The 12,686-nt window shown below is 40.5% G+C and overlaps 1 protein-coding gene across 4 annotated transcripts in view; it reads right to left on the bottom strand.

The window, feature by feature from the left end:
* Nucleotides 1-12,686, bottom strand: part of PANK4 (pantothenate kinase 4 (inactive)) — an 83,674-nt gene that overhangs the window by 21,760 nt on the left and 49,228 nt on the right. For all 4 annotated transcript variants that reach the window (XR_016313790.1, XM_089684338.1, XM_089684339.1 and 1 more), the window contains 4 exons: nucleotides 9,602-9,757; nucleotides 6,911-7,023; nucleotides 5,974-6,061; nucleotides 933-1,084 (listed from right to left, as the gene is read on the bottom strand). Coding sequence is in view for 3 of the 4 variants with exons in the window: in XM_089684338.1 (XP_089540464.1) it covers nucleotides 933-1,084; nucleotides 5,974-6,061; nucleotides 6,911-7,023; nucleotides 9,602-9,757 (509 nt within the window). In the remaining variant the exon portion in view is untranslated. The remainder of the gene's footprint in view (nucleotides 1-932; nucleotides 1,085-5,973; nucleotides 6,062-6,910; nucleotides 7,024-9,601; nucleotides 9,758-12,686) is intronic.

Raw genomic sequence — 12,686 nt, 5'->3', positions numbered from 1 at the left:
ACACTGGGAGAGTTAAGTGTGACTTGTACCAACAGAAGGAGACTCTTAGCAGTAATGGAGGTACACAGACCATAAAAGGGACTCTGTGATCCTTAAAAATGCTAAAAGTGCCCTATTGATGGCAAGCATTCATCTTGAAGTTCACACACCTGTTGCAGAGCTCCAGCAGCCCTAAAGCCTGCAGATCTTATAATTAAATAGTGATTTCCTGAACTGAAGTTAAAACTACAACTCTGTACTGACCAATGAGGCTGCCCAACATACCTGTGGACCAACAATTAGGAAGGCAGGGAATGGCTAAGCACAACAACGTCCTGGGGTCACTATCTACACATCAGCAGATCTATAGTACTTGAGCACACATACAAGAACCTCTAGGTACCTGAAAAAAAGCCTCATGGTTGGTAAAGTAAACTTTTCCTGAGAGAAATATGAAGACCTCCCGTTATTGACCTTCTATTTTTGCAAACCTAATCTATGATGCTGACCTCTTGGCTTCAAAACCCTCTAATGACCTGGAATAAGTATTAAGATCAGTTCTGCATTCTATTGAGTTGGTACTGAAGTATGGCAATCAGCAGGGAAGCCAGGCAATATTCATCAACAAAAAGTTGTCTGTAAAGGGTCATGTTAATATGTCATTTACATAAGAAGCTAAAACCTTCATTACTGGAAGAACCAAGAACACTGCCTACATTCCCTACCTTTCTTTACTTATTTACGCTTACTACTAGAGAACGGGTACATTTTAAGATTAATGCTAAGGGAAAGAAAAAAAAAAAAAAAGGGGGGGGGGGTTCAATAACTAGAACAGCGGCAAGCATCCTGACATGTGAAGGCTTCTACATATTTCAGGGTGACACTGCACTGCAAGACTAGAAAGCGGAGATTAGCTACATAAAACATGGTGGTTGTAAAACATGGACACCTACTCAGAGACTGCTTTTGCTCCCCAGTCAAAGACATTGCCTGCTAACAGTCCTTTCACCAGAGCAAACTGTTTGTCATCCCAGCCCAATGCATCCAAAGTTCTGATAACTTTCTGATAACATTTTAACGCTATGTCATTCTCTTTCTGCTTTACCTGGAAGAAAAACATGAGAGACTGGATTTTACAGAAGGAAGATGATCTTACCCAGGCTTGGATCGCTCGTTCCAAGACACTCTCCGGACACTTTCCTCTTACGCTGATGGCCTCTATTGGACCAACAAGTCACTGTTACCAGCATGCTGATATGAACAACAGTTACATGGGGATGCTAAGCAAAGTACACTAAAATGGCACATATAGAATGCTTAACATATAATTACATTCACTGAATTACCAAACATGTATTGCACACTGAGTAAACTGGAAGAGATGTCTACGCAATGAAAAGGGAAATTTAAAACGGAACCAGTCTTGGGATGGGCTGCCAATGTCCTGCTACCTTTTTGGTAGCAATACAGAATCACTGACACAGAACGAGTATTCAGAGCAGGACTTGGGATTGAAGTCCTGTTTTTAAAGTTCATGTTCCAGGGATCATTCTTATTCTAGATTTACAACTTAGCAAGTCATGGACACAGAGCAAGCAGGCACCAATGAAGTTTCAGGACAACTCCTATGCTTGTTCAAGGTCAGTGAATTATAAGTAATAAGGGATATAGATGGAGGCATGCACCTTCAAAAGATAAGTCAGCAACAGAAAGCCCTATATTATTACTTTGACAAGTTTAGAAGTGAGGAAAGGAGGGAAATGTGATATGTAATCATCACTCCGAAAGATAAACAAACGTAACCAGCGCTCCAGTCTTCATACAACCAAGAAGATGCCAAAATGCCAACCGAAGAAGTGCAGCCCTTCGGGAAATCTGAGCGCTAATGAAAAAGAACAGACAAGGGCGCACTCTCATCGTGCATTACCGTGGTAAAACACGTATTTATTGAAAAAAGAAGATAGTCAGGTCCATAAATATTGGGACATTGACACAATTCTAACATTTGTGGCTCTATACACCACCACCATGGATTTGAAATGAAATGAAAAAGATGTGCTTTAACTGCTCTGCCAGGCCTCTACTGCAACTGTCTTCAGTTCCTGCTTGTTCTTGGGGCTTTTTCCCTTCAGTTTTGTCTTCAGCAAGTGAAATGCATGCTCAATCGCATTCAGGTCAGGTGATTGACTTGGCCATTGCATAACATTCCACTTCTTTCCCTTAAAAAACTCTTTGGTTGCTTTTGCAGTATGCTTTGGGTCATTGTCCATCTGCACTGTGAAGCGGCGTCCAATGAGTTCTGAAGCATTTGGCTGAATATGAACAGATAATATTGCCCGAAACACTTCAGAATTCATCCTGCTGCTTTTGTCAGCAGTCACATCATCAATAAATACAAGAGAACCAGTTCCATTGGCAGCCATACATGCCCACGCCATGACACTACCACCACCATGCTTCACTGATGAGGTGGTATGCTTAGGATCATGAGCAGTTCCTTTCCTTCTCCATACTCTTCTCTTCCCATCACTCTGGTACAAGTTGATCTTGGTCTCATCTGTCCATAGGATGTTGTTCCAGAACTGTGAAGGCTTTTTTAGATGTCGTTTGGCAAACTCTAATCTGGCCTTCCTGTTTTTGAGGCTCTCCAATGGTTTACATCTTGTGGTGAACCCTCTGTATTCACTCTGGTGAAGTCTTCTCTTGATTGTTGACTGATACAGATACACCTACCTCCTGGAGAGTGTTCTTTATCTGGCCAACTGTTGTGAAGGGTGTTTTCTTCACCAGGGAAAGAATTCTTCGGTCATCCACCACAGTTGTTTTCCGTGGTCTTCCGGGTCTTTTGGTGTTGCTGAGCTCGCCGGTGCATTCCTTCTTTTTAAGACTGTTCCAAACAGTTGTTTTGGCCACGTCTAATGTTTTTGCTATCTCTCTGATGGGTTTGTTTTGTTTTTTCAGCTAATGATGGCTTGCTTCACTGATAGTGACAGCTCTTTGGATCTCATCTTGAGAGCTGACAGCAACAGATTCCAAATGCAAATAGCACACTTGAAATGAACTCTGGACCTTTTATCTGCTCATTGTAATTGGGATAATGAGGGAATAACACACACCTGGCCATGGAACAGCTGAGAAGCCAATTGTCCCATTACTTTTGGTCCCTTAACAAGTGGGAGGCACATATGCAAACTGTTGTAATTCCTACACCGTTCACCTGATTTGGATGTAAATACCCTCAAATTAAAGCTGACAGTCTGCAGTTAAAGCACATCTTGTTCGTTTCATTTCAAATCCATTGTGGTGGTGTATAGAGCCAAAAATGTTAGAATTGTGTCGATGTCCCAATATTTATGGACCTGACTGTATATACTCACAAACCAGCGTGATTAAAAGCAGTATATGTGGTCCACAAACACAGTCACAGTACATCTGTGTGTAATGATGCGTATGAGCTGACGCGTTTCTGGAGCTCCCGAAATGCGTCAGCTCATACGCATCAGTAGACACAGATGTACTGTAACTGTGTTTGTGGACCACATATACTGCTTTTAATCACGCTGGTTTGTGAGTATATATATCTTCTTTTTTCAATAAATACGTGTTTTACCACGGTAATGCACGATGAGAGTGCGCCCTTGTCTGTTCTTTTTCATGTAATCATCACTCTCTCATTGCCACCAGCACTCATGACCCTGGCAGCACTCACATCAGAAGCACAAGTGTATAGAGGATGAAATATTATCTAGAGGGGAACAGTGAGTGCTGCTTACACACCACAGTCCTTTTAACCCTCTCCACATTCATCCATTGAGTGGACATCTCCCTTAAAAGCAAAACATATACAATAGAACACCACAAATGTTAACACCTCATTTCTGTCATCTAATCCATGAAAAACACGCAATGGTATAATGACCATATTTTTAGATCATTTCTACCTTGGTTAATTCTACCTACAGATGGTATATTGCATCATTTTAATTAAAAGCACTAAACACTGAATGATAGTGATTGTCCAAAATAAGCATCATGAATTTGATACTGTATAAATACCAGCTATATTAGATATAAAAAAATATTTATATTATATTATATTATATACGTAAATGATGGACACTTGCACCACAAGCAAAACGCAATGGAGTCAAGCACTATTTTGCCTGTCCAATCTTTCCTCATCAACCGTGAAAGTAGTGGTCAGGGGCGGACTGACCATTTTGAAACTTGGGCACTGCCCGAAGGCCCGGGGTCAGTAGGGGGCCCCATGAGATGCCCCTGGTACCTTTTTCATAGGCTTATTTGAGTTTGGGCAAGGACACAGGGGCCCCATGATCCCCTATTGCCCGGGGGCCCCATGAGTTGTCAGTCCGCCCCTGATAGCGGTCATACAGTAAAAGTACTAACTGAGTCAAATGCTCTTCGCAAGCCTTGTACCTGCAGGGCAGTAGTGTTTGTGGCCATTTTAATATATCTGACAGTGTAGCTTCAAGGTTATGATGTTTAGAGATGACAGCAAGATAATATTGAGTGAATTATATATGCAAGAGTCATGACAAAAATTTGAGACTTGAAGCCTTGCAATATATTTATAAAAGTGTGATGTTTACATATACTCAGCTTTGCCATTTCGCTAAAGGCACAGGAGCCTGTCAGATACACTGACAATACTGGTGGCATGCAAGAGAATAAATGCTAATTACATCATTACATATTCACAGGCATCAGGATCCTGAAATGTTGCTAACATAATAATATTTAAATGAGCACACTGGGCTCTCTATACAGGGAGGTGTGAAGTATAATACAGACCTGTTACACAAGTCTGGTAGCTACAACTCACTAAATGTTAATTCGATACATGAATGACGCATTCATCTGTACACCTGCATCACTGGCCTTCTGGGTTTCTGCAACTACACAGGTGCAATAGCACAATTTTAGACAAATACACAGATTACAAATCTCGAAACAGAAAAATAATCTGCCGCTACATTACGCATCTGCCAAAGGCTACAAGTGTTTTGTCCCTGCTACAGTTAGAAGACCTATTACTTTTTTTCTTATTATGTTTCTGTCTCTTAGTTCCTTAAGAACAAGCCACAAGCAAAATCATTTTGCAGCCTGTTAATATCATTCAGAAAATAATTAAATAAAAGGTGATAAAACGAAACAGTTTATGCAATTTGCCCCATCTGTAGTTTTACTATTTTTCTACGATCTCTGAAGTTTGATTTAGCAGGGCTCTTACTGTGCTTCTGTATTCTTTTTGTGTTCTATACAACCCCACCTCTATAAGTAAAGCTCCCTGCAAGAAATTCATTCATAAGAATACAACTGGTCATATCAAGAATGTCCTGAGAGAAGACATTTGTAGCAGAATGAACTGTAACACTACAGTGGACATGAAAATGAAAACGTCCATGCATGTCTAGTGCCACAGAGAGGAATGTTTCCATTAAAATACAAAATTACAAGATAAATGGGCTAATACCCAGCTTGCATGCTTTTACTCCCTTCCTCCATTTAAAGGCCAAGTTCACCTTTAAGAGCATGTTACAGATTACACATATATTAAGTGTGCAACATGCTCCTATGCAGCAACCTCCCGCCATAAGCGCTCCGTGCTTTGTGACAGTGGGCCAGGGAACCTCTCCCCGCACCCGCTGTCACAATTTAAAAACAACGCAGCAGTGCAGGGCACTGCCCTACAAATAAAAAAAAATGACTGTTTTTTTTTCTTTTACCTGCAAAAGGATGTTCATTTCTTCTTTTTTTTTTTAATTTTTTTTACAAAAGGTGAATTTATCCTTTAAAAGTGGTGACTGTGGTTCAGTCCAGCTGCATACTGGCTTATATACAGTACATTATATCAGTGATAGGCCAGACATTCAGATACTACTGTGATCCATAAGAGTGCAACTTACCTCTATATCACTACTTACAGGGAATCTGGCTGACAAGAACTGTATACATGCAGAAATTGGGGCTCACCTTTGAGTAGGGGTCTGGAAAATTGAATTCATTTAAACAGTGCTCCCGAGTGTCTAGTAAACTGCGGACTGTCAGCGATCCGTAAGCACTGGAAGAGATCGCATAAATGGTCTATGAGAAAGGAACACAGTATTGAAAGAAAACATGTTCTATACTAAACAAAAAAGTTCTGTCAGTGTGCTAGACTACTGGTCCCATTATTAGAATTCACACCTTATTTATGTTAGTAGGACACATGCCTGCATGATGAAATTACATTCATCAGGGCAAAAGAATTCATTGCTTTCATTTAAAAACCTAAATCTGCCCTCAATGTCACATAATATTAAAAGAAAAGCAGTCATGAGAAATAGAAAGGCTTTCCTCTCCTTCTGAAAATGCCTGGCATTCATACGGATCCTATAGCTTTAAAACTTTGAATAACTGGCCTGAAACTAGGACAGAAGTCTATCTCTCTCCTTATTGGCAAGATATTAGTCCAATCACAGGGTGGAGGAGGAGAGCGACTAAAAGGATCAGAACATTAGCTGTTTTTTTTTCCACCCATGAGTATCTCAGGTAGGACATATACAGTACATATGGTATATATGTACGGTATATACCATATGTACTGTATATGTCCTACCTGAGATATAGTACATATATAAATGAGATCCTAAGATGCTTTTGCCCAGGTTGTGTACTCAGGCTTCTTTGGATATGTTACATACTCATTTTTACAATCACAATTATCCATAGCAAATGTAAAATTAAAAAAAAAAAAAAAGAACCGGTGTGTAAACAGTGGGTAATATAAAAGGCCATAGCGATCAGGATACAAATTCAAACATGTAACCTTGGCTCCATAAAATTACAAATACAGCTCTTGTGATCTTTTACATGAACACACAGTCCATCAATCTATACCTTCTAGAGGCACCAACATCAACATACTCACAAGGGCTGGTGCCTGAGTGTCTGTAATTTGTTCCAGTACTTCTGCTGGAACTTTTCTGCCCGCTCCACTGCATCCTTAGCATCCAGCTGACTGGCAACAGCACGTTTAGCAACCTTATTAATAAAGGAAGGTGTAAAAGGGGTTAATTTGCAGGTTTCCTTTCATTGGTCAGGCATTTTAAAAAAAATTACACTTACGCCAAATGCTTTTAATACACTCAACACTACAACCTGGAAAATTGATAATGGCAAACATTGGGGGAGATTTACTAAAACTGGAGCACGCAGAATCTGGTGTAGCGGTGCATGGTAGCCAATCAGCTTCTATCATCTGCTTGTACAATTAGGCTTTGAAAGCAAAACCTGGAAGCTGATTGGTTTCTGTGCACAGCGGCACCAGATTTTGCACACTCCTAGTTTAGTAAATTCCCCCCCATACTGTTAATTTCTTTTTCCTGCAGGCTCCAATATGCACCCCCCCCCCTCTGGTGCTGTCCCCACACAGTACTAATTTTTCTGCCACAAAATGTCCTCGTCCAGATGGTATGATGCCAGTCATTCAACCTGGAAAACTGAGGACAAACTGAAAATGCAGGGAGTCGTGTGCTTGCTCTCTGAGGGGGCATTACCACAGCGCCATGCTCTCGGAGTATAATGATGCATAATCAGGAAACATGACCCCGCACATTACATGACTGGCTTAAAGTGGTTGTAAACCCATACATATACCCAGTGAAGTGACTGGTCTCAGGTGATAAACAGAGATAACACAAATCCTCCTACAAAAGAAGAGGGAGGAAGAGGGAGGAGGGGAGGGAGGGGGGAGGAGGAGGACTGAAATAACTCACCACTCAATAAGGAGAGCTCTGCAGCTGATTGGAGGGAACAGAACTGAGGTTGTCAATCAGCTTGAGATCCCTCCCCGTTACCATTTTTCTCTTGTTGTCAGGAAAACCTGTCAAAAGTGACTCAGGTGGATAGCAGAGGAATGAAGCAGCAAACAGAAATGATACACGGCACTCTGGACTGAGACAATTACCCTATAGAGGTATAGCCTTTGTTCATGTCTGATGTTTACAACCACTTTAACCACTTGCCCTCCAGAGGATTTGCCCCCCCCCCCCCTTCTTGACCAGGCCATTTTTTGCGTTACGGCGCTGCGTTACTTTAACTGACAATTGCGTGGTCATGCCACACCGCACCCAGATGAAATGGCTAAACACATGGTAGATACATCTATCAGCTTTAGCAATATAACAAATTACACTTCCTCAATTTTACAAGTTGCCCAGAACCCCAAAAGGGAGCAGTCTGTTGTTCCAATGTTGAAATTTACCTTTACGTTATGACCAAAAGACGTAACAGGAAATCTCTCCCTCTTAGATTGTTTTCACCACAACAGATGTCCACAGTTGAAGATTTCCCCTCACTTCTTGTGAGGATAACAATTAGATTTTTTATAACTTACTATCTTTTTGGTAATTTCTCCTTTCGCTGGGTCCCACAAGCCATTCAATATCTGGATACTAAAATCCCATCCAATCCCCAACACATTTTTAAGTTAAACTTTCACCCTTTATTTGTTATCAAACCTGGAGAAATGGAAGTGTTTAGATGTGTTTAGTCACATTTGGCATTTTGATGGCTATAAGTTCCTCACCTCAATGAGATCCTTCAGCGTTCAGAAGGCGCTCTGATTACCTCTAACCGCTGTTGCTACTAAACTCTTTTAAAGCCTATGTGTGCACGGACATTAAGGTTTTTTCTAAGGTGAATTTAGGGGGTTAAGCAGAAAATGCCAACAGCCCCAAAAACGTCAGTTTATGAGCAGCAGTGTGCATGAAGTCTCAGTGGTGCCCTGTGGAAAGTATTCCTGGAAAGGAACATTATGTGTTTAATGTGTTTATTTTTTTGTTTTCATGTTGCACTTTACAATTGTCTATGCAGCAGGTTTCACACAATGCTCTACTATCATTTTCAAAGTAAAGTAGTTTTGTTATCTACAGAAGTAAAAATAATAATAATAATAAAAAAAAAAAAAAAAAAAACTGTAGATGTCATAAACAAAATCCCCACTTGATGGCACCAAACTACAGCTACTGAAAAGGAAACTGTCCAGTAGGGACTGCCCTGCAAATATAAATTATCTACAGTTAGTTAAATCCTGGTGAAGAATTAGGGGCCACTTTATAAAGTGGCATAATGGCCATACTGCTTTATTAAAAAAAACAAAAAGAACATTGAGATTGATAAATGAGCTTTTTTTGTTTGCTTCAAGACTCTGAAGTAAGTGAATCTCATTTCATTGTACAGAATGAAGAAAAAACGTGCCCAGAGGAATTCTGCCAATGTAGTTTGACAGATCATGTCACTGGATTCTCCCCTATTCTGCAGCATTATGCAAACAACACTCCAAACACCACGGGCTCCACACCATACCCTGCACTTCACTAATGAAAATGTATAATGTAGGCACAAAGTGGAGTAATCACTGTGATGTCCTGAAGTGCAGATCACAGTATCCACTGTTATAAATCAGTCCTTTAGTGTTCGCTTTTTGAAAAAGAAGAATTAAAATTAGGTTCTGATGTTAAAACAAACATACTAAATTCACTGAAGATGCATCTTAGCTTCTCAGCTACAAACAGGTTTCTGCTTTTCTTTGTGTTCAGGCACAAGGATAAATACTCACTCCTTCCAAAGCATCTTCGAAGCAGGTGAGCCAATACTCCCGAGCCATTGCATCTTCTGTAAGATCCACTGTATCAGGAACATAGGAAGACGGGTCAAAGAGCAGAGGGAGGTTTACTAGTTGTCGCTCGAGCCGGTCCATCTCCAACATGTCAAACTGCAGAGCACATTAGAGTCTACATTTAAGACAGCACCAAAGTCTGGTGGAGGACTATCAATTTAAAGTATGAAATAAAGGAATAATTTTACAACACAAAAACTACTCTATTACTTCTGAAGTAGCTACCATACATATCAGTCAGCTTTTGAGCACTGATAAATGAAAAGTATTTTTGGACAGCAACACAGTGGGTTCTAGAACAGTGTAATGAACTAGCAAAGATTCTAAATACTTTCCCCCTTTTGCATGGATGCATACATTTACTGTCCATCAGACTTTAGGGGGACCAAACTATGGGCCAGTAAGAGTAGTAAATGCCCTGGCGTCAGTGGGAGTAAACCATGCTCCAGGGTTGGTGGTCAGTGAGAGCAACACAATACAGTGTCTGTGGTTAGCAAGATGCCCGTCACTAATGTCATTGGAGGAAAGTATACCCCATTATTGCGGTCACTGGGAGAAATTTTGCTCCAATGTGGGTGTCAATGGGAGGAATTCTATCTCATTGCTGGTGTCAGCGGGAGGAATTCTTCCCCATTATTTGGGTCAGTGGGAAGCTGCTTGGACCTCGCTACAACGGATGCTTGCCGCAAGCCACGCCAAAAGCCGATTGGCATCCCCTTAATGGTTGATTGTGGGGGAAGGCCCTGTAGATTTGCAACCATTGAGCAAGGACCACACAATAAATCTTCATAGTGAGGGTAGTGGCGATGCACTCTGGTAGTTTATCTGTGGTCTGGTTTACTCACCACATTTGATGTAATTTACACATAGATAAGTGTGACCCTAAATGTTTGAGGACTGGACAGCACAAAAAAAAAAAAAAAAAAACATTAACAGGATAGTACCACCTCTTGTCATGCCTACTGAGCATTCTGCAGATTAACTTTTCCCCAGGGTATAACATGTTACCAGCAACAGCCTTTGCAGTGATTCCTCCTCCATTCTGCATCTTTGAACTGGGACTGCTTGACCATATGGCCTGATCATGGATTATTAGCAATTAGCAAAGTGAAAGTTATGTGAAAGTTACAGTTTTCAAAATGTAATAATCACTTTAAACAATTGATGATGCAGTGGCATTTCCATATTTAAAAAAGAGACGTTTAATCTGCCTATAGTAGTTGTAAAGGCAGAAGGTTTTACAACCAAAAACCATTGTGCAAAACCACTGTAAACTGCAGGTAAGTAAAACATGTTTGTTTAAGTCTTAACCTGAAGTTCTGAAATAAAACCAGTTTTCATTAGAGATCTTATTTTAGGCCCAGTGACATCATTACTAGGTCTTTGTGCTCATCTATGCAATGCAGGCAGATCATAGGTGGTGGGAGGAACCAGCAGTGTGCTGTACATAGCTCCCTGAAAACAGTAAACTCCACGTGTTTTTGCTGAACTTTCATAATTTAAAGAACTAAAGTCCAATGAATGAAAGGGGTGGACCAGGGGCAGTATAGTTGGGAATAAAAGGGTTAGATAATGCTGGATGTCTTCCAGACAGGAAATGAGATGGGGCTCTGTCTGACTTGCTGCAGCTGTTACAGGAGAAGTACAGGAGAAGAGAGAAGCCTGTACAGCTGTGCAAGACTGGAGGGAAGAACGGAGCTCAGCTTAAGGTTTGAAAGTTCAACGTATAATACATATCTTGGAATAAGGAATAACGTTTGCAGCAATAACTGTGATATTTAAAAGGAACCAAAAAATATTAAACCATTTGCATCAGAAATGCAAACTTTGTACAAATAGCAGGGCAGAGAAAGTAATCATTGATTTGCCAGAGAACAAAGTTGATCAATTCTTTAAAATTTCCTAATAAATGGCTGTCTGTGTTGGCTGTGTCTCTTCCCTACTGAGATCAGAGCTTGGCACTACAGTACCTCCACTATTTGTAATAGCTCTGTGTACAATATAGAACAGACTGCCAACCTCACCAGCAATTGACTTTCACTGCAAATAAAACAGCGACACATAATGCAATTCTACAAGCACTGACATGTAAAATTACTTACTGAAAACTGATGTTAAGAGTGATGAAAGGAAAGAAAAAAACAAAAACATAAAAAGTAATATAAGAATGTGCAGAAATCAAAGCTGTGAAATGAACAAGTAAGAAAACAAAACTCGGCTTTCCAGGTACAGATAGAAAAAGTAACATGTGGGACTACATGTGACTTATGGATCTCTGCGGAGTTTTATTTCTCACCCTCCCTTATTATCTGGCTATGTTTTCTGAATGCAGAGATAGTTGCATAATCTGTAAAAATATCCTAAAATTATAAGAAACTTGCACTGAGGAAAAGATGAAAGCTACCACTAGTAACCAGATTCTGGAAATGCCTGAAGCCTGGCCACCTCCGGCTTCTATAATTTTGGAGACAGAAACGACAACCCACTTATTATTTTCAGTATAGGTATCTTGCAAAATAAAGAGCTGTAAAGAGATATGGGGGTTGTCACTGCTGACCTTTGTCAGAAAAACACTAGTTTCCTGGCTAGTATGTTGTCCTAATATATTTAACACTGAACTGCAAGGGTGATGCATTCTGCATATTTACATTTGGGCCAGCTTGTTCCAATGTAAGGATGCATATTAGATACACGATTGGCCTCTGTGGAAGCCTTAAATCACTGCAGTAGCCCGGGCTATTATAGTGATGGCCGTGATCTTCAGAATGCCATGCTGAGTGGCTGTCTTTCTTGATTGTACACACAGCAGTTGCTTGTTAGGCATGGCATCCATTCAGAATACTTCTTGCATTTTTCTCAGACTTAAAGCTCAACGATTAACAAAGATTATGCTTCTTCTAACTGGAAAGCTCTGGCACTGACCCAGCAAGGGGTGTGTTGAACCTCTGCAGGGACACCACTGCTTCGCCACAAAGAGCAAGGGTTCCACTCTGCAGCTGCTGGCAGGAGATAGGCTTTTCTACAC

This window comes from Staurois parvus, unplaced genomic scaffold (assembly GCF_062004578.1).
Source record: "Staurois parvus isolate SC_StPar_1 unplaced genomic scaffold, SC_StPar_1.0 ptg000346l, whole genome shotgun sequence".
Classification (NCBI taxonomy): domain Eukaryota; kingdom Metazoa; phylum Chordata; class Amphibia; order Anura; family Ranidae; genus Staurois; species Staurois parvus.
The sequence above is the reverse complement of the archived record's forward strand: the minus strand, read 5'-3'. Positions and strand labels throughout refer to the sequence as shown.